Source organism: Colossoma macropomum, unplaced genomic scaffold, assembly GCF_904425465.1.
Source record: "Colossoma macropomum unplaced genomic scaffold, Colossoma_macropomum, whole genome shotgun sequence".
In the NCBI taxonomy this organism is placed as follows: domain Eukaryota; kingdom Metazoa; phylum Chordata; class Actinopteri; order Characiformes; family Serrasalmidae; genus Colossoma; species Colossoma macropomum.
Window position 1 is genome coordinate 23,274,457 of NW_023494790.1, and position 21,845 is coordinate 23,296,301.

The window sequence follows — 21,845 nt, forward strand, 5'->3', positions numbered from 1 at the left end:
GCATCACCTAGTTGTAGCATTAATAGCTGATTTTACTGTTGTATATAAAGGGGCTGAAAAGCTATTGCAATTCCAAGTACAGCACTGACTGAATGACATTCCTTTGGAATGAATACCCTTTACTGCCCAACACTTAACACTGGATTTACAAGGTAAAGGTATCAATCCGATTAGCAGTATGTTACTTTATTTCTGTAAATGTCTATTTTGGTTTAAGTCTGGTCTCAAGAATTGGTGATTTTACATTCAGAAACTATGCAGAACCTGCAGCAGGGCTCACTATTCTATAGCGTTCTATGTATTTTCATGTAGCCCAGGGTTTCTTGGGGGACCAGAATGCAATGTTTATAGTGAGCCAAGGGCCAAAAAGACAAAACAATATACAAATAAAGAAGATAGGTAACATTACACTATATTGTGTTAGTAAAATGTTTCAAAAATGTAATTTCAGAAGAAAAAAAAAACCTTTGTTGGCACCTCAAACTGGGGACCATCCAGGCGAAAGTGCTGCGGTCTACCCTCATCTAACTCCAAATTCAGTTCATGAAGGCCTTGCTAACTAGTGGATGAGCTGAATCAGGTGTGTTTAATCTTTACGGGTCAACTGTTGCCTGTGGCCCAAACTTTGGGCAACCCTGCTGTGATTCTACAACTCCCAGAAGAACAATTTGATATTGAAAGTGTCTCTATAGTAGGACATCATACAACTGATAAAACCCAATATTAAAACACTATAAGCAGCCAGTAACAAATGCGGATATCACTGGCAATCAACATGTTTTTTCTAACATTAACTATTAACTGTTTTGTTTTGGTTTTTTGCAATGTACCAGTTTTATTTCAGCACAAGATTACATGGCAATGGTGAAAATCCAACAGCAAATGAACGTTCCTCTCAAACCCATACTTTTATACAAACATACAAACCAACACACATTCTGACAAAAAAAATTCTTTATACAGCATTGATAAATTAAATTGTATTTTAACATGGCCTTTTATCAGTGCACTTGAACAAAAAAAAAAATACACACTATGGCTTACACATTGAAATATCTTGTACTGAGCGACATCCACACCAACAACATGGCTAAGAAATTCAACAAAAATTCAACAAAGCATTATTTCATATAATACATCTTAGGGAAAATAAACATACTTTGAATCAGTGGTTTTCTTCATCCATCTCAGATCAAAAGTCATTTTAGATTTCCAGTCTACAAGATGTGCTCCAAAGTATGTAAATGGACCATGACAAACTAAAACAAAAACAGAAATATGCTAGTTCCTTCAATGCCTACTGCAACATCCACATGGAAGGATCAGGCTGCTGTTACAAGGTTCTTATTTCATCAAGCTGGTATAGAAATCTATAATGTAATGCAGGCAAACAAAAATGTTTTGGCAGATATGAGAAAATGCAAATGTCTCCCCCAAAACAAAAAATAAAATAATTCTTGTTTGAAAAAGCTGCAGAAAATCAAAGCAAAAAGTACTGCAAGCCAAAAGTCACTTGAATGTAGTTATGGAAGCTGAAAAATACAGAAATGCAGAAAAGGTTTTTCAGATACCTCAGAGGTTGTGTAAAAATAAGTGTACGTTTCCTTCATCTATACATGTATCAAAGAAAACTGAAAGGAAGGTTTATCTCCGTAGCTAGGATATAAAACAGATGCCACATTCAGTCAGACCTGCTGAGTTGAGATGATATATATATTTTAAAGCTCCAAACAGGAATCCACAAAATAGTGCCCAACAGCAGCTTTGAGTTTTTTCCAATTCACTGCAGAGTAAACAAGCATATTTTACATGCATTTTCTTACATGTTTGTCGTTCAAAATCCCCTGTTGTACAGTGCCGTAAAACTAACCTGCCAGCTGCACCAAGTGCACCTGATTCAGGCTCTGTTTGTGCATGTGCTCCACGTTCACATCAGAAGCACAGAAGGAGTCCTGATAAACATGTTCATGAGAACAATTCATGAAAACAGACTTATGGCTCAGACAAACTCTCAGTGCGGTTAACTTATTCTCAAAATACCAGGGCGTTCCTGAGGAGGAAATGTCCAGTTTAGGCTTATGGCTTTTGGGTTTAAATTGTCCACTTCCCAAACCACAGGCCCGTTTTCAGGTCCATAGTTAAATGTTCTTTGTTCAACCTTAAGAAAATATATATGAGGTCCAAAGTCTGTAAGAGATCTACGGCCTCTTTATAGATGACACCTTCTTCTTCCTGGCCGCGAGCATTTCATAGAAAGGGTCTCTGCTGATAGCAGCTCTGATGAGAGAGCAGAAATAAGTTATTTTACAAACACCGCAAGACTCATAGCCACACAAAAAAAATTATATATCATTTTGTGATAGAAACATTAGCATGAATAAGTGAAGTCACTCACATTTGATGTCAGTTAACAATCCAATTTTAGTTGGCCATTTTCACTTACATTTTATAAGCATTACATGAATGAAGGTCAATATATTTCAGTCTAGACTGAAGTGCTGAGAAGACTACTCACTTGATACTGTTGATCCACTCCTCTTTTTCCTCAATGGTTGGTGCTGAGATTCTGTAAAACGTGTGGTTCCCCTCCACCACCCGCCCATCTGCCTCAGTCTTGCAGGCCTTGATCACTTGATCCTTATTGTCTGGGATGAAGAGCTCAAAACAGTTCTGTAAAGAATCATTGACAGCACTCAGAGAAAACAGCAACAGATGCCCAAAGATGGACACAGGTATGCAATAGAAAAAGCGGTACATATGAAAAAGCACAGAGGGCAATCGTACTGGTTTCTTTGAATCCTCTACTTCTCTAATGCTGAGATTTTCCAGAGGAATGATCCCTCTTGGTTCTTTATCCTAAAAACACAATTAATAATGAGTTTAAGCATCACTCAGTAACATACTCAATTATTTTATCCCCTAAATTTGAGCTTACTTACTGTGGTGTATTCAAAGTAGTAGAGACAATTGTCAGTCAAAATGAACCACCTTCTTTTCCACGTTTTTACTCTGCCACCTGTAAAACAGGTAATCAAGTCAGCAAATAAATGTTATGGCACAGTCACAGCTTGTGTAAGAAACTGGGTTAACTTATGGGAGAGCAGACGAGACGACAGCAGCGGAGAAATGCAGCAGGATGAGGTTGGGGCACTGCAGCAGACAGACGTGTATGGTTAAGTCACATTAGTGGATGGGCATTTAAAATGATTCACTTTGCATCTCACTTAAAACTTCCAAAACAAAAAAATAAATGAATAAATACATAATCGCACAGAATCAATATGATGAGATCAAAGACAATGACCAAGGAAGAATGGGGAATGTCAATGTGAATTACACATTAATTAAAGTTAATGTTTGCTTGAGAAAACCACTGGGCTCTTTACAACTCAATGTAAAAATCAATCCCCAGGTCATACTTACATTGAGGTCAAAGTATAAGACAAATCAATCCTGTGTTCACTGCTGAAGGGTCTGAACAATTCTACAATGATATCAGGGCATGCTTTCACATGTGACAAGGTTGCCAAGACTAAAAAACCATACAGATGTCCCAACGTCAATCACAATGGCACAAGCAAACACAGCACTTGAAAACAGTAAAGATTCTTTTGTGGCAGTAAAAGCAGCATTGTTGGGCTAGTATTAAACCCACACACAAATCAGACCCTCTTATTTTTGCTCTCTGTCCTTCTCAAGCAAATCCATGGCAACTGAGCAAAATAATTGGCATAACAGCACTTCAAGCAGTTTTGCTCTAGATGCAGCATCTCAAACATGTTACTTCTTCCCTAGGCAAGTTAAGATTAAGTTACTTGAATTACTAAGAGACCATGCTTCATGAAAGAGCCCCACAGATGTGAAGACAAAAATACTGCACTTTCTGGAAAAGCTCAAAGGTCTAAACTCCATGGCAACAGAGGGAGCACACTAATACAGGACCTCACGCAACACAAGCACTGCAGAAATGTGCAGGAAACGCCACATATCAGCGCAACAACTCAGCTTAATGGAACAAACAAGAAATGAGATCAAAAGTAAGAAAACATTTCATTTTATAAAATGAAATACAGGTTAAAATAAATTAAATGGACAAAAGGAATAGATAATGAGAGCAAGGCACACCACAAAAAGCACCCAGAAGCGTAGCTTATTGGCGAATGTGGGAAGAACCAGTGTACATACCTCCTGAAGCAAGAGAACATGAAAAAACAAAATAAAAAGGAAAAGGAAAGGAACAATAAAATTAAATATGAAAATCATAATAAATCATTGATATTTTTAACAAAGCAGCATTTATGTTGCACAATGTAAAAAATAAAAAGCATTGACTGATAAAGTAACACTTGCAGCTTTTGCACTTCTACACATGTCCACCAGATGGCACAATCACTATATTTTCATGCTCTGATTTAGTCAGTTCTACATTTTATCACGAGGGGTGTCTTTGTATGTCTACTGAGGTAAATGCTGGCCTAAGACCCACTAAGAGTAAAGACTCACTGGCATGTCTGCTAAGCAGAGGAATTAGATCAGCCATTTCAGAACAGTTTTAAGATTGCTCTGCTACACTTTAAATCATTCGCAGCTGCCCTATGCATCACTAGACATCAGTGTGGTTTAAGTGAATCAATTCATCTCCAAATTCACAACTTTTTAACTGATATGAAAGACTTTTGTATACATGTGGTATTCCATCTTAGCAAGAAGTTACATACAAAACATAAACCACTCATACTCAACACTAAAGATGTAATTAACTGATTACGAGCTTCAAAAAAAATTGTTTATTAGACTGTTTTTCATTTGCAAAAAACAACAGTTCCTATGGAAAAAGGCAGTGTTACAAATCAAGTTGAGGAATGTTTTGAATTGTAGGCATGGGGGCGCAATAGGCAATTGGTTCTGCGATGGCACAACTACATTGAAGTACCACGTAGAAAGCAATAAGACCAACAACTATTTCGCCTACATTCCCAGAGAGAAAGTGTGATACACAGCGGTGAGAGGAAATCACACATGGGAGCGCAAAATTAGAGAAGGACGTGCGGGAGGAGTGGTGACTGCTTAAAGACTGAGATACTGAGCCAAAGCTAGCCCGATGCATGCCATTGATGTTTGTTTTAACTTGGCCCAATAATGAGTGGTAACTATAACTTCAAAACATAAAAGTATAAAAGTCTCAGTAGCCCATCCATACATGTTTCAGTCATTTTGTCAACTTTTTAAGTTTCTGGTCATATAGTCAACATATTATATAACACAGACATATATATACACAGCATATGACATATGATATTATAACATAACATAATATAGTTGTCAGTCCCTTACGTAGGGCATGTTTAATACAGTTTTGGGCCATTTACCTCATATACACGCTTATGCCTGCTCCCATCCATGAGTACTTCAGTCAAAAAAATGTTTTAATTTATTGGTACATTACTACAGCATTCAGATTGTGTGCTCACTCATAAGTGTGCGTTTATTAAGTATTTACAGCTACATTTACTAAGTATTCACAGATATCTGTTTTATAATTTTTATTTTGATGGATAACGTCCTGGATGTTAGGCCTTCTGGTTCATGATTAATTGCTGATTAATAATGGTTACTGGTCAAAAGAATTTGCCACAATGTGCATCCCTACTCAGAGCTTAACACTGGTGTTGGTCATGAAGGCAGTTTCTATGATATATTATTCATACTCCTTTTGGGTGGTAGAAATCGCCTTTGGATCTCTATTGGGAAGATATGAGCTGGTCCCTCTTACTCTTAGCTTTCCCCTGCCTCAAAGAGAACAGCACTGCCTGCTCACCTAGTTTCAGAAGCCAACCCTCACGGTCCGGGTTAAAGAACGTGTGTGTGAGGTCATTGCCATCGTCCTCTGGTATCTTAAAGGGCTCATTCCTGATACTCTCATACAGGTTCTGTAGGCATAGATGAGTGGAAGAAAAGACATCATACACATAAATCCTATACTATGAAGACAAGAAACGGAGGTATCAGCTGTAAAACAATATGTAAAATCAATTTCTTGATTCTTCATGTCTCAAATGGAGGCTATGGTACATCTGTAGCCTTATACATTTAAACATGTGGTAAAATGAACCAGGAAAAAGGCAAACATTGTACCACAGTAAGGTACTGACCCTAAGTAGGTCCTCTGGTAGGTCTCCCCCATCGTTGATGCCTCTGTTCATAGAAATGAAGCGCTCTGCTGAAGGCTTGTCCTTTACATTAGGGTTGTGCAGGCTGGTATTCAACATGATGATGGCAAATGAAAGAACATAGCAGGTATCTACAGAGAAAAGTGACAGACAAGATTTAAAGCAGTGGTATCCACATCCTTCCTTTCAAACTGAGTGGACGGTGCATATATTAAGCCATATTTACCACAGTGTTAAAACCCAAAAAATTAATGAACATGAATCTACTAACACAATGCCCGCTCAGTGTTTAAAGACCTTTAAAATGCAAATGTGGGTGAATGTGAAAAGCCAAATGACAGTCAGCACTGCAGCAGACCCAAGTTCTATAAACACTTCAATTCTCAGAAAAGGTCAACATCTGAGACTATTTTAAATATGCAAGCACATTAGCCAGGATAAGAGCACGATACTAATGGTAAGGAGCAGAAGGGCAAGCCTGTGTATGAGTAACTGTGTGAGTGGGTGTGAAGAGAGTGTAGAGGGAGGTATGGGGCTTACAAAAGAAATTATTCAGGAATGAAAAGATGAATAAGTAGTCAAGAATCACATGAAACAACTACCACAACTACCATTATCTAAGTACATACTCACCTGTAGACTGAAAGACTCCAGGGTTGCACTGACAGTAACGCTGGGCAAAAGCCTCCATCATGCGATCTATCTTCTGAGCTTCACCTGGTAACCGGAAGCTCCACAAGAACTGTCTTCAAGGTGCAATGAAGGCAAATATACTTACTGAGATTATTCTAACAGCAATGTGATATTAATGTAATGAAAATTATAGTATTAAATAGAGTCTCATTTACATAATGTAGTTTGCCATATCTCCAACTAATTCACTTCTAATATCTGCCTTATTTAGTTGTCATTGTGGATTCCAGTACTTAAAGCAGTTTCTTAACTCTGCCCTCAGAGAGTCTTAGACAGTCCACATTTCTGCTCTATCCCACACCTGAGCCATTTAGCCATTTTTTTTTGCTTTGCTGATAATACTAAGATATGAGTTGAACATAAAACACTAAATCCAGAGAGACTGTATCTCTGATGTAAAGATGAACTATCTGCTCATTTCTACAATATCAAACTTTTTAACTGACACTGATTGTGAGATTGTCAAGCTTTCACAATATAGTGCAACATTTAACTGGCCCAGGGGCAGAAAGATGTTTAACAGTGGTTAATGTTTATTAATCACTAATTAATTAATAGATTTCTGATTAAAAACTAAAACTAAAAATCTACAAGCTTTCTCACAGACTACGTGAAAAGCAGGCATCATCTCATTCTTTACCAACAATACTCCCAGTAATGTCTTCTCATAGTCAGCACTGACAGTGTCTTAGGTGAGGACTTACCTTAGGGCCTGGACCAGGTTGAGGTCTGTGAATTCATGAAGTTCCACAAAGGCATGAAGTACTTCAATATTGAACTCATCTCTGGATACAAGAAGACAGAAGATTTTTAAATAAACTGCTAGGATAAATATGCTATTGGTAACAGAAATGCATGCCCATTACAGTAGGAATCTCAGAACAAGTGGTTACTCCTGAACTAACTACTAAATTTCTTCACTAAAGAAAGAGGATGGAAAGTGACAGACTAAGCACAGAATGAAAGCCCAGTAGACAATGAGAGAAAGAACTGGTGCAATTATGCCCTTTGATTATTTGCAAACAGTCAAGTCAAATGTCTCGACAGTGTGAAATTTTTCTCAGGCAAGTGAAGAATCTGCTAAAGAAATAATGACTGCGTACTCCACATCTAACAAAGAAACAGCTTAAAAAAACCCTTTTGTAGCTTCAAAATATTACATCAAAAATTCATACAGGAGTGACTAATGTGAGATAATTCTAAGGTTATCATGTTACTTCTACTCAGAGATGGGTCATCTTAATCGGATTCAGGAACTGTAAAGGAAGACAGTCAGCTTTGGGATTGGTGTCCATGGGTTACCAACACCTTCCTCAAAGCCTCAAATGAGAAAAGAAAATGGAACAGGTCGATAATATCACTGTGCTGTGAATACATTAACCTACTTTGAGATTACGACCATTTAACTTGCCCACACCCTACCCCCTTCCCACTTATTCTTTCATCATAGCACTACAGCTGAACAGGGCTTTACAGTAACCATGTGTATGTAAGTCCTAAGGGAAATGGAGAGAGTCATCGAGAGAGATCCAAAGGATCTACTAGCCGGGGTTGGTCTTGTTCTACCAAGAAAAATTAGGTACAAACTTTGAAGAATATTGGTATGAGCTCAGGAGTGATATTACAGATATTCAGAATCTCATGAAAGGTAAAAGGACCTTGATAAGACAAACTATATATCAAACAAAAAGGAACTGGAAATAAAAAATGCTGTCACATACACAGAACTAGAGTCCAGCTTCAACAAATCTGATCATTTGGTGCTGATAACCCATATATGTCTGTATCATGTTACATCACTGTATGACCCACCAGCATTTAAAAGTCTAAGAGAATTAAAATATATTTGTGCTGTACAGTCTGATGCAAGAACAGCCACCAGAAAACAGAAATTATGAGTTTTATATGTCAACTTGACAATGTTGAATTACTCCAGTGTTTGAGCAGTATTAAATAACGTTACTGTTTACTGGGCAAAAGTTGCGTAAACTAATCAAACTGATCATCACACACATAACCCTGCAGCTGGTCTACACAGTTCACTGGCTCATCTACCTAAACGCTAGCTAACTAAGGCAACATGATCATTTTTTTCATTTATTTATAGTTAATTTCACATCATCTCAAAAGTGAAGATATGGGTTTTTGTGTGACAGCGACAATATGAATCAAAACCAATTACTCTTGTTTTTGATTATATCACTTTAACAGTATCAATTAACATCAATATCAATATCAATTAACATCAATTTTCAGTACTAATGTTCACTATCTTTTAATTCTTCACCCTTGCTCTCCCATTGGAAAGCAGTAGAAGACGGTCATTAATATAGCCACTGCAAGAAAAAGGTCATGTGACAAACAGGTGAACAGAGCTATGAAAAACCTGTATTAGAGCTGTAATCCAAACCACAGCACTTTAGTAGGGGCGCTGGCCATCTTGATTAAAATAGATCATGGCTTTCTGTGAGGACAAGCTTATGACAGATGATGTCATTCTTCCTTGGGCATGGACCCTAGGAACAGTAAGACTGATCTCACCACCAACCAGCCAACTGCTTTGCACAGTATAAATGGCAAAGTAACCCATTCTGCAGTAAACTGTTTTATTGATTTTTTATTGTAAGAAGTTCATAAATTATTATGAATTATTAAGTTTATGATTTCTGACAAATTACCTCCTTGATGTTCAGCACAGCAAGTCTTATCTGTCAAAGTGAATCATATTAACTTTGCTCCTTTGATAAAGGGAAAAAAAATATGCTTTGATGTCGCTCAGAGGTCAGGTAACACGTGCACCATTAAAAAAACCGAAATGTCTCCATCAATTGAAACTGCAGTGGATGTAGCATCAATACACATCAGTATGGTGGCCAAGTTCCTTTATATTGTAAACCTTGGGGAATACCTTTAAAGTACTAACAGCATTTGTGTTACAAGAATGTGACATTTTAGAGCAACTTCACAAGAACCCACCAGAAAGCAAGTTGAGGAATCATGTTATTCTCACCTTTCACCTAGATAATCCCCAATGGCTGTCTTGTTGAGGCCCTCACCCTTATAAAGGAACTGAGCAATGTCCTCACAGGTATTCTTCAGTAGGTCATTCTCTATGAGGAATTGGATCCCCTACAAAGAGACACACACAGACCACAGTCAGTAATAACATTCCAAACTAGTTCTGAATGGCTCATTGGTCACTACCAGAGCACTAACACACTTCTTGCTAATAAAAAAAGCTAAAAGATATTTAAAAATGAACCTGTACTTCTGTTTGAGGGTTGTGCTGGGTGTACCGATATAACACAAAAATGATGTGGACACTATTATGTGCATCATAATTTAAGCAGGTCATCTACACAGTGAAAGTCAAAGTTTAAAGGAAAAAAGTGACCAGCCATGTGATGTAAAAGGTCATTTATTCCAGAGGTGGCAGGTATTCAATTATACAGCTGAACTCTGACTCTCTAGATCATTTATATGGAAAGGACTCCACTAGATAGAAGCAAAAGGACATTCACAGGGTCAAACACAAAGGCAGACAAAAGGAGTATAATGAGTGAGATCCACAGACACAGTATACCTTTTTAGGATCCATGTTGAATTTCTTTCGGCCCATGGCCACCTGTTTATTCCTCTGCATGTTTTTCCTGTGAATATGAAGGTACAAGGGCAATATCAGTGATACATTTCTTTATCACATTCTGTGTGGAGGGATAAAGCTGGCAAAGTGCAGAGAGCCATGGCAATACAAACCCAATAAATGCAGCCTCAATCATCTGCCTGTCGCAGCTTCCTACCAAACCTATTACCTCATAACCTTAAAAGCTTAGTGGATGAGCACACAATGAGCATCACTCTGAGTAGTGAGGAACAGCTGAGCTACTGAAGAGTAGAAAGCTCCATTACAGACATGCTAAAGGTACTACACATTACTGTAACACTCAACAGAGACTAAAATGTGTGGGGGGTGTCCGTGGGGATGATAACAGAGGAGCAGGAACAATAACAGTAGAATGCAGGGAGATTAAATGATGAGCTGAACGGCTCCTTTCCATTTTAATTTGCCTGGGTAGGAGCTTCATAAGGCAGACAGACTAGTCCTTGAATCACAATCATCAGGCCCCTCTTCAGCATAAGTATTAATTGTTTTGGAAAAAGTGGTAATTAAGCCACCAGAATAAAGTAAAATACTACAGGGATGACATTTAATTTGACTTCTTAATAAGAAAATTATAAAGCTCATGAATGGTTAGACTACACAGGCTATACATTAAATGTCACTGAAATTTAACAAACTCCACAAAGTTCTTGGGCGAAATTATCTGATTTATATGCGGATCCATCTAAACATACATTACACTTCCAACCTATAGACTGTGCAGTCTCAGGATCAGTAGTTTAACTGATCTGCAATAATTGTTCAGTAAACCAAAACTGATTCTGGGTAGGCATCATGACAGGGGTGTCCAATCTTATCCACAAAGAGACAGTGTTGCTTGGGGGTTTTCTTCCAATAAAACAGGAGCATGCATGATCAGTTGTTGAAGACTCAGACCAACTGATTAAACAAGTAGAATCAGGTATGTCCCACTTTCTTGGAATGAAAACCTGCAGCCACATCGCAGCCACACCGGCCCTTTGTGGATAAGATTATAATGCTGCAGTCTGAGCGTTCACATCCACTGACTGCTAATGGATCACATTTTGTTTTGATGTATGGATCTGATGAGTCAATGCAGCGTATGGAAGGATTCAGACAGTACTGGATGGCTTTAAACTGGGATAATGTTATATGGAACATAGTCAATGATATAACAAACCGTGGGATCTCATCGTTCTATGACAAAGTGAGCAGGATACAATTTTTGCATAAAACGTGGCCAATAAGACAAGCCTCAGACATTTCTCTTAGCTAAGGGAAACACTGAGGGGCTTACTACAGTGGCTGATATGTTGCTGTAGTAAAATTCCATCGGATGCATGACGGCGTTCTCTCATTAATGGAACTTATTATTACCAGCTAACCTAGTTAAATACTGAAACATAATTCTGCTGATGTGCTGCTCCTGCCAACTGTTTAACTTAATGGTCAATAAAGCGCTTCTTCCACTTGGTGGACAATTCTACACAGAAAGAACAGGAGCAAGAAAAACATCCCCCACAATGGACTGTAAAGTCCACTGAAAATGCTTCTTTCTTGCTTTGAATACAAAAAACAAAGTAAAAGAACAGTAAATTTTACCAATTGATTCAAGCAAGTATATTTTATTACTACTTGACTTGTTCTGCGTGGCTGTTTTGCATGTCAGTTAATCCCTGGCCAAGTTTAACTTGCGCAAGTATATATTCTCCTCTTCAAATGCCTCCAAAACTCAACCACATCTTCAAATTCCCAAATTCCCAATAATCTTGAGTTAACATTTTCCTTATCTTAATTTATCGACATAACATAACTTAATAACTTCAACATAATAAACTTCATGCAACACGAGGGACTATTTAAGGGAAATTTGATACTTGTAGCTACACTACGTAAGTTTTGGGATTTTGGAGATGTCTCTGGAGGTGCAATTGCATGCAACATGTGGAAGAACATTTAGTAACGTAGGTTACGCTTCGGACCCTTGATTTTGCATTTGAGACCTAAACATTCAGGCCTGCACTTGTGACAAATACGTAAAGACACATGACGTGGTCAGACAAACACCGACCCGACACCTCCAATTTTAAAATGAATATTTTTTCGCACGGGCTACTTCTTTCACATTTATCCAAAGAGTCTTATACATGCAGCTTTATGGAAAAATCTAAGTGTGTGTATGATGATTTCACTAAAGGAAGCCCGAGGTACCCATTAAGGTTTTTTTGTAACACACTTAAGCTGAAAAAATATTTAAAGACAATGTTGGGGTAATCTTGAAGACGGTTTATGCAACCAGGCACAGGTTTTTAAAGGCTTAAAATCTGGACCCAAATTTACTTACAGAAGGTAGACAGTGAAGGCATGCACTGTTCAGACAGCTGCCCCCCTCAAAACCTCCAGCCCGTCGACCCCAATTACTCCACTTCTATCCAAAACAGCCCTGTATAATTCAGCAGAATCCCCTCACACAGGGGACACAGTCATTAAACATTTACACAGGGGTGTGAGTGGGTGTCTGTGTGTGTCTCTGTATGAGAAAGTGAATCTATGTATGTGTGTGTGTCTATAACAGACAGATAGCAGACAGCAGTTTGAGATGTTCATTACTGTTTAATGGAGAGAGAACTTTATGGCTCATGCCTGTCTGTACCTCGGATTGTGTTATGATTCCAGAACAGAGCCACTGATGTCACCCACATCACAGGAAAAAAAAACAAAACAACAACAAAAAAAAAGTCCAAAATACACAGAACACTGACCTTTCTTCAGTGGATCCCAGGTTCTCAATCTCATTCGTCACCTCTGCTATCTCATCCTTCAGCCGCTGAACAACAAAAAAAGAGAAGGATAGACAAAAGTGGACAGGTGAACCAAAACGACCTGATCTTCTTTGTAATCTGACAAGGAATGTTAAGGAACGATGGAGGGCTATGCAAGTGTTATTATCATTGAATTAAAATATGCAAGCTTTATAATTATTCAGGCATTTCAACAAGTCTGCTCCAGTCTGGCTCTTACATTGAATATGAAGGGTTTGAAAAGGATGAAGAAGTGGGGGAAGGGGGAAAGACTGGAAGGAAAGAGACAAAGGCAGAGAGAGAGACGCTGTGATTTCAAAAGAGAAAAGCAATCCTGAGGAATCCTTTCATCTCCAATAAGAGGCCGCTGATACAGTAGCTGACAAAAAGGGGTGGGGAGGGTCAGAGACTTGCTGCTATCCCATCATCTGCAAGTCATCTTGTAGGTCCCAGTAGGTCAAGTGGTCAACCTTTGATTCTCCACACATACACACATGGGTGACCAAATAGGTGGTCTAAAAATAAAAACATGCTCTGGTAGATCCTCTCTCTTGCACAGACAAGGGTCAGTGATCAAAAGAACAACGTGTCTTTCACATGAGCCTGGGCCAGGAGTTAGGGTTGTGTAATTATGTCTACAGTTTGGGCTGCTGCATGTTCTTTTATGTACATAAACATGTAAGGTGACTGTGTATGTACAAGTGTGTAAGACAATTTGGTCGCAGTGATATGCTGATAAACCTGCTCAAGCAACGACAGCATCAGGTAAGGAAAAAACTGTTGATGTATCATTTAGTTAAAATTAAAGGCAGGCTACAATGCTCTATAATGTTCATATGATACATGTAATTCTGACAGACTGTAATACACTACAGGACAGACTGGGGGCGATACCACTTCTGTTATGTTGCACCATAAAAGGAGAAACTGCTTGTCATACAGACTAAATAATTGCTGTAGCAGGGACAAAGAACAGAAACAACAGAAGCCAAAAGGGTTAGATTACTTCTCAGAATGGATCGATTGGATTGAGCCGACTGACAAGCGTAATGTGAATCACCAAAAGATCATACAAATGTGTTCATCGCAACTGCCAAGTTGGATGATTTAGAGGTCAGAAACTGTGCTGTGCAGGGCTTTAGGATGACCTATTTCATAGAATTCGATGGAGTCATGAAGAAGACCACATTGCCATGTTGGTAGGGAAGCTGTAACTCTGACTGTGCTCCAATAGAGCTCAGCTCATCATGGTTACTGTAGCTACAACCCTGCAGGTGGCTGAAGACCAAAAGCAAAACAGCAATATAAAATCATAATGACCACGAAAAACATGAAAAGATATGTGGACAATTTAGATGGAGTCTCCAGAAAATGCTACAAGGAGAAGATTAGCTAAATTGGTGGACTGGATCCATATAGCCTGCGTATCTTCAGAGTTCCAAAAAATTCCAATCCCTAAGACTGTACAAAAACTAATAAAAGTGGCTACCAAAGATAGTAATCTCCCACACACACATAAAGCTGAAGTTAGCTCCTTATTTGCCTGCATCTCATCTGAATTTTCTGTTCCACCTTAAATGGTGCTTAAATTACAAAAGTTGGCGAACATGAAGCTAACATCAGCTTACATGAATAGATGCATTGATTTACCTCAATAAATGCACCCCTAATCAACAAATACCTTAATTGTTCGCTTGGAAATGTTTAATGGGAAGCTAACATGCAGCACAGTTAAGCAACTTTTGAACACGTCTCGCTGGCTGAAATAATGTCACGTCCCAAACCACACACTTCTGTACTTTACCTACTACACATGGTATATGCACTATTATTACACACTACTTAGTGTGCTAGTATGTGATTTTGGGATGGGGCACACCAGCGGAAAATCTCAGCCATTTAGATTTCATCTTTCATTTGTTATCACTACAGCAACCAATCAAATAAAATCAAGGCAATACACTCCAAAATATCAGTTGATACACTTTAAAAATGAGATTTAAAAAAGTGATTAAAAAAAGGAAAAAAAAAAGTGTTTTACTGCCTTTACTGGATAGTTTTGGCTTTATCACATTACAAACCACCAAAGCACTGCTGAACTTGATGCTGCCTACCAAAATGGTGGCAGTGTGTCTGTGACTTCATTGGAGTACTATCAAAACTATCAAATGTCTTTGATTTTTTTTAAATGTTTTCTTTTATTGTGTAGTAATGTATGTCCATCCATGTCAGTTTAAAAAGCTAAAGCCACAATAACAGTGGCCCATAGACTGACTTTACAGTAAGCTTTAGCCATTTTATTTTTAACAGGAGGCAAATTATAGGCTGTAATTGTGCAATTTATAAAACCTATAGGAAAAACTACCAAGCCTTTCTAAGAAGTACCAAACCAAACGCAAGAATAAAGCTAGCTTACAAGTTTCTGTGCAGAAATTCAGGCATGCTTATTTTCTCAGATTTATGCAGGTTTCTGTGTTGTGTTATCATATAAGCTGCTGTGCTGAAACAGGTTATTGGAGAAAGGAGCTGCAGAAAGGAGCAGCCTGTCTGTCAACACTCAGCTTTCAGGAAACATGCTCACACATCGTATTGGTAGTATAGGAAAGTGGAGCAGTTTTTTTGGCTCTTTCTGACGATCTTGTCGCTCATCAATGGCAATGGCCATGTTCAGGCAACAGTTTATTGCACACAATCTCACAAGCCTATTTAATTATAGAAATAATTGTTAGTTGCAGGCCTTTAAACCTAACCTGTCAACTCTATGTTATGTTTAATACACTGTAACTCCCACTGAAATTTGTCAGTGGGTAACCCTCAGGAACTTACAGACCTTCAGACATGACCTAATGATTTCTGTAACAAAATAAAATGGTATAACTTAGTTCAGTTTTATTTTATATAGTCAATATGCTCATTTATTTCAATTTGGCAAGTATTATAATAATACTCTTTTTTTTCCTTTTGCTAAGTTTCGGTTGGAAACAAAACATTTACTTTCATGAAGGACTTCAAGAGCTGAACTAAAGGCACAGCAGATTAACCACAAACATAATTAAGAACTGTGTTTTCCACATACAGCCCCAGCCTATTTTTAAATATTGTATACATTTTTTTCATAGATACCATTCATGCACTTACTCTCCATGTTTGCAGCCACTGCTTTATAGCCACACTGCTTAGATTAGCAATCTATCATCTTCCAGCAGCAGAGGCTTAGATCAATGCTGCTCATATTACAAATCCATCAAGCACACACACACACACACACACACACACACACACACACACACACACAGACACATTTGCTCTTCCAGTGTCTCTTGCATTAACAGTTCATCTCTCTTGAGCACTGTACCCTGTGAGGTCAGACCAGCACCCTCTTAACACCTGACCTGGCCCAGTTATTGCTAAGCTCTTCCCCTCCTCCAGTGTGTGTGACCCAGAAACTTCACTTCAGGGTAAGGGTACAGTAGTAGAGGATTCTCCTTACGTACAACAGAGGGCAACAGATACATACTTCTGATAATCATAAAGACTCCTGATTTGAATGGAGGAGCACACATACTGGATTATGATGTCTGTGCAATCATAGCACAAAAGAAAGCTTTACAGCTCTCTCCAGACAGTAAAACTAATCATCTGACAGAAATACACCCTTAACCCTTATACAGGGTAATTATCGCTGGCAATATAAGCATCGTGTAATCTGACAATATTTCTCAGTCATATCTCACTGAAACAAGCAGAGATATTGTGATGAAAATGCAGTTCTTAAACTTGAAATTTGTGCTCTAATTAGTCATGTTTTAACAAGCAAAGCAACCATAAAAAGTGCAAACTCTAACCTATCAATACAGAACAAAAAACTGAATGTAATGTAATTCATTATGTAACTATTTATTAATTAAGATTAGTCTTATCGCATTTATTGTCTCATCTGCTCAAGTTTTATCCTGAACATGAACATGAAACTCACATGAATGCAGGGTGAACATGACAATAAGAGGAACGCAGTTTCCACTTTTCATCACCAACATTCATTAAGAGCAACAGCGGGTGCAGGCTCTCTGCAACTGCCAGCCTCTTGCTCTGATAACACAATGTTACATCTGGTTTTGAGGGAAAATGTAGCTTCCACTTTGCTTTTGTTTTGATTCTGGTTCTTTTCTCTCTTGCAAACACCGTCCAGTGCAGTCTGACATTGCTGCATCAGCGGTGTATGATGCTTGTAAGCGATGCTTGACGTCCTTCGGTGATTTTAAAATAAATAAAAAAATAAAGACATCACGGTAGGGTCAAACTAGGAAAAAGCGTTCATGGCATTAACAATCTTTGTGCTGCTATTAATTGATATCTGTTAAATTTGACATTATGTACTCACTAAAGTAAAGATTACAGAGAAGAGACAAACACACAAACATTTATACTGATCAGTGGCCTCCCTAACTCACTCAAAATCAAGCACTTAATGACCCACAGAGGCCATATCACATATACAACATCGAACAGCTCCAGTTAACCCTAATTGGAATGACAGCAGTACTGAACACCATCAACAACTAACAGTGTGGGTAAACCCAACAGTAATCATGGCTTATGACAACTAGAACAGACTCACTCAGAGTCTGACAGCTACTAGTTCAATGGGCAACAACAAAAGCCATTTAGTGCAGACAGCCTGCCACTGATTCCCAACCTGACCTGCTATTGTAGCAGGACCCAAAGGAGTGCCTTGAGAACAGTGAGACAATTACTTACACATGAAGCAAATGCTGCATGTGCTTTACCAACCATTGTGCTTCATGAAAGTGAGAAGCAGAGTCAGACAAAACCACTAAGTAGGAAATGTGAAAATTATTTATTAATATAACATTAAAAATTGCTATTCATTTTTTCAGTATATCTGCCCTTAGTAATGCTGGCTCTGTGGTATGACCAGTAAACACTGACTAAAAGATATGAGGTCTGTCAAGCAAGTTGCCCAAGGAAACCCTGCCCGTTCCAGGTCAGAGTGCAGTCTAAGGGTGAGCAGGCTGCCCTCTAGGAGCATCACATGGCTCATCAAGCAAAAGCACACCAAGTTCTAGCAGTACTCTGAATAAGCTCAGCCTGAAGGTCTGACTTCACTCCAGTGCTCTGCCCAGTTCATTACCCCACCATACAAGAACTCCACACAAGAGCAAGGCACACCAAGAGCTGGTGATGTTTTAATGAACAATATCTCACTTATTCCTCTCTCACTGTTTGGATGGAACATAACCATGCTATATCACATATTCTGTTCACACGCTCCTCTTGTAGCTCATCATAAGGTTTCATGTGATTTTGTGCTCTGAGAGTTGTTATGACATCTTTGTTTTGTGGAAAAACAGTTGATAAAGCTGAGCTTTCATCATCTCTGTTTCATCAACAGAATTCCTCAAATGGTTTTGTGATCTTTCCTAATGCTGCTGTGAACATGGCCTGCATACCAGGGATGTTCAGAACTGTCATGTGGATAAAGTGAAAGAGACTGTGCAAGTGAATGGAAAGATGCAGTGTTACAGGTAGGGGTTAAACTGGGCTAGAATGCACCAAAGCTCCAGTATCTTTGGTTTGTGTGAATGGCAAATGGAGAGGAGCTGTAAAGCCGGACCTACGCTACATAACTTTTAAAATTTTAACAGATTTGGAAAATGGAGAGCATCACATGGAGAGCATCACACACTTATCGTCCGTCTTTAATAGAATTTCCTGTTATTTTGTCGTGAGGGCCTTTACGCTAGACAACACGGCAAAAGAGGATACAACACACATAACTAGCTTCAGATATGAAAAGCACTCAAAGTCCCACATCTCCCGTGATGCAAGCAAAGCTAAACTGGACCAGACCTGTTGGTACAGGATAGCAAAAATGCAAACTAGGAATGAAAATGGGGTTGCATTGCAGATATTAAAGTCAGAGCTGGAGAGATATTAATACAAACTGGTTGCTGACTTGCAATTGTAAAGAGAGATTATTTGAACTTATAAAGCAGCTCTTCTGAAAAATGAAAAATCGCTTCAGATTGTGACAATTTGTTGGAAAGGGCCAATCGGGGTTAAAATTGGGCTAAAAATCGTGTAACGTAAGCCCAGCTTAATTTTACTGAAATATAATTAATTTTGAATATAGTGTTTGTGAAATCCATTTAATTATCCAATGTGGTAAACCACACAGGCAGATAAACCTTTAAACATTTCAACGAACACTCCCTCAAAATTTGACTTTCACAGTCATGTGAGTACATACTGAATCCTTTCTGCTGTTTTAACTTAAACTAAAATACTAGAGATGCACATTCAGAATCTGCAGATTTGTTCAAAGCACAAAATCAGCCCTCGAACAATTCATTGTTTATATTTTGGCAGATTTGTGTTGCAACTTTTTGGTGTAAATAACGTGAGCCTGGTAAGTGCACTCGCACTGTATTTGAATTCTGCTGCTACACTTACAACAAAATGTTGACGCATAATTATTCATTACTCGTTGTGCTAACCAGCCATACTTTCTATGTACCACGTTATTTGATTCATGTTCTTAAAAAGGCAACTAATTACGATTGAAATAATGTAAAGTCAGTTTGACCCATTAAAGTGCAATAATGTTATTCATATTGCACATCTGGCTAACAAAGTACTGGAATTGTGTTAGTATGTTTCATGTATCCATTTACCCCAGTGTGAACTTTGGATTTAAATAAAGGCTAATAAACAGTAAATCTGCCAGTTAAGAAGTCACAATCAGCCATAAAAACGGTGCATACCTATATCATCACTAAATAAATTTGTAAATCATGCTTTAACCTTTATGTAGCTATTTCCATTAGATTATTAGATTATTATTTTCCATTATTTATCCGAAGTAAATCCAAATCGTTTTGTCACAAAGCTTATGACTAAGGAAGCTAAATCAAATATTTGCTTATACAGTTGCCTTCTTCCTCGTAACTATTATGTTTAGTCTACTGTTTCGCCATCTGAAGTCCCAGTTTAACCCCTGGTTATAGGATAAGATGAAAGAGAAAGAGAAAGCGTAGACAAACAGACATAAAAACATCCTTATGGAACTGTCTGATTCACAGTGTTTGTTTCCCAGTAATAAGCAATGCACTAAAGATGCATTAGTGTTTATTGATCCCTCTAAAAAGTGCCAGAGGTATGTAGGCTGGACAATGTGTAGGTGAAAAGATGCAACTCTCCCGCTGCATTCAGCTTGTCCTTGGGCAATCAGGGAATGATGGATGACTCCATCGGGACTCCAAAGGGTGAACAGCTAACAACTAGGTCCAAATCAAAAGGTATGCCACCAAAATTCTGTTAACGTTTACTCAATTGATTAAGTCATTTAAAGAAACGAAGACGAGGTCAAATGGTCCAAGCATGGAGAGGATCAATGATCGGAATTCCAAATGCATAACACAATCAGTATAATTGAATTTGCAACACCATCTGCTCCAAACTACATAGTCCTCCCCAAAAGCCAACCTAACACAGTCTTTTTACTAGTGAGGGATGTGCATGGTCTGCCTTTTTACCCAGTATGCCTTTTGCTTCATGACTCACTGAAGTGCACACCTAGACACAAGAACAACTTAGCAGTCATCTTTCAAACCATCTTACCCAGTGTTGTAACAAAGTTGAGGTAGAAGGCAATAAGGTCACATGTCCCCCTGTGAGATTGGTGGAATTAATTAGGGTAACTGAAATGAGCATCTAACATTTTAAAAAGAGAACAATACATCACCCTCTCGCCCACAAGATCTCCACTCAGGCACCAAAATGACTTCTCAAGTCCACTTCACAGGCTATTTAAAAACAGGTGTAGTATCCTCACCTGGATATCCTCAAGCAGCTCCTGTTTACGCCGCCGTATGTTCTCCAGCTCCTGCTTCTCCTCTGGGGTCAGGTCATCCGGCACTGGGTGGAAGGAAGAGAGAATTTTGAGCATGTGGCAAACAGACTGAGCTTTAGACAACAGGTCCTCAAATCCGGATCCTGAATCCAGTTTCTGCTCCTGTATTCTGTATTCACTAATAGTCAAATGTGCTGTTGATGTCACTGACTGGATACCTAGCATCAAATCTACCAGTAACTGCAAAATCTGGGACTAGAAACTGGATTCAAGGTCCGAATTTAAAGACCTCTGCTTTAGACTATACATTCTACTTGGAACACATCTATTGTCTGAACTGCAAGGAATGCATCTGTAACACGTTTTGCAAAGTAGAGAAGAAGTGGAGCTGATATTTATGGGTGGTGTTAGGTGCAGGAAGTTTGACGCTTCACACACATCACACTAAATGGATAGAATGAAGAAATTAGCACTTATTGCGCTTCTTTTTGGAGGTGAAAGACAGGCAGAAAAAGTCCAGCACGTTTCATTTTTCCTACTCCACACATGTGAACAAAGCCAAGTGCCCTGAACACCTCAACTAGCAACTTTTTATATGTATTTCTACATTAAAGTATCACCAAGCTACAGTGGTGAGGGGTACTTGTCTTGTTTCTCAAGGTCTT

General features: G+C 38.5%; 1 protein-coding gene across 4 annotated transcripts in view; it reads right to left on the minus strand.

Moving 5' to 3' along the window:
• Nucleotides 1-795: 795 nt before the first annotated feature.
• cyth1b (cytohesin 1b) overlaps nucleotides 796-21,845 on the minus strand; it is a 72,473-nt gene continuing 51,423 nt past the window's right edge. For 3 of the 4 annotated variants that reach the window (XM_036572616.1, XM_036572615.1, XM_036572617.1), the window contains exons 2-13: nucleotides 21,163-21,245; nucleotides 13,269-13,333; nucleotides 10,447-10,513; nucleotides 9,874-9,992; nucleotides 7,568-7,648; nucleotides 6,804-6,916; nucleotides 6,153-6,301; nucleotides 5,818-5,930; nucleotides 2,940-3,018; nucleotides 2,785-2,856; nucleotides 2,516-2,670; nucleotides 797-2,277 (exon numbers count right to left, since the gene is read on the minus strand). In XM_036572616.1, the coding sequence (XP_036428509.1) occupies nucleotides 2,199-2,277; nucleotides 2,516-2,670; nucleotides 2,785-2,856; nucleotides 2,940-3,018; nucleotides 5,818-5,930; nucleotides 6,153-6,301; nucleotides 6,804-6,916; nucleotides 7,568-7,648; nucleotides 9,874-9,992; nucleotides 10,447-10,513; nucleotides 13,269-13,333; nucleotides 21,163-21,245 (1,175 nt within the window). In that variant the 3' untranslated portion in view covers nucleotides 797-2,198. Of the gene's footprint in view, nucleotides 2,278-2,515; nucleotides 2,671-2,784; nucleotides 2,857-2,939; nucleotides 3,019-5,817; nucleotides 5,931-6,152; nucleotides 6,302-6,803; nucleotides 6,917-7,567; nucleotides 7,649-9,873; nucleotides 9,993-10,446; nucleotides 10,514-13,268; nucleotides 13,334-21,162; nucleotides 21,246-21,845 lie in introns of all 4 variants that reach the window. The other variant, XM_036572614.1, reaches the window with a different exon arrangement.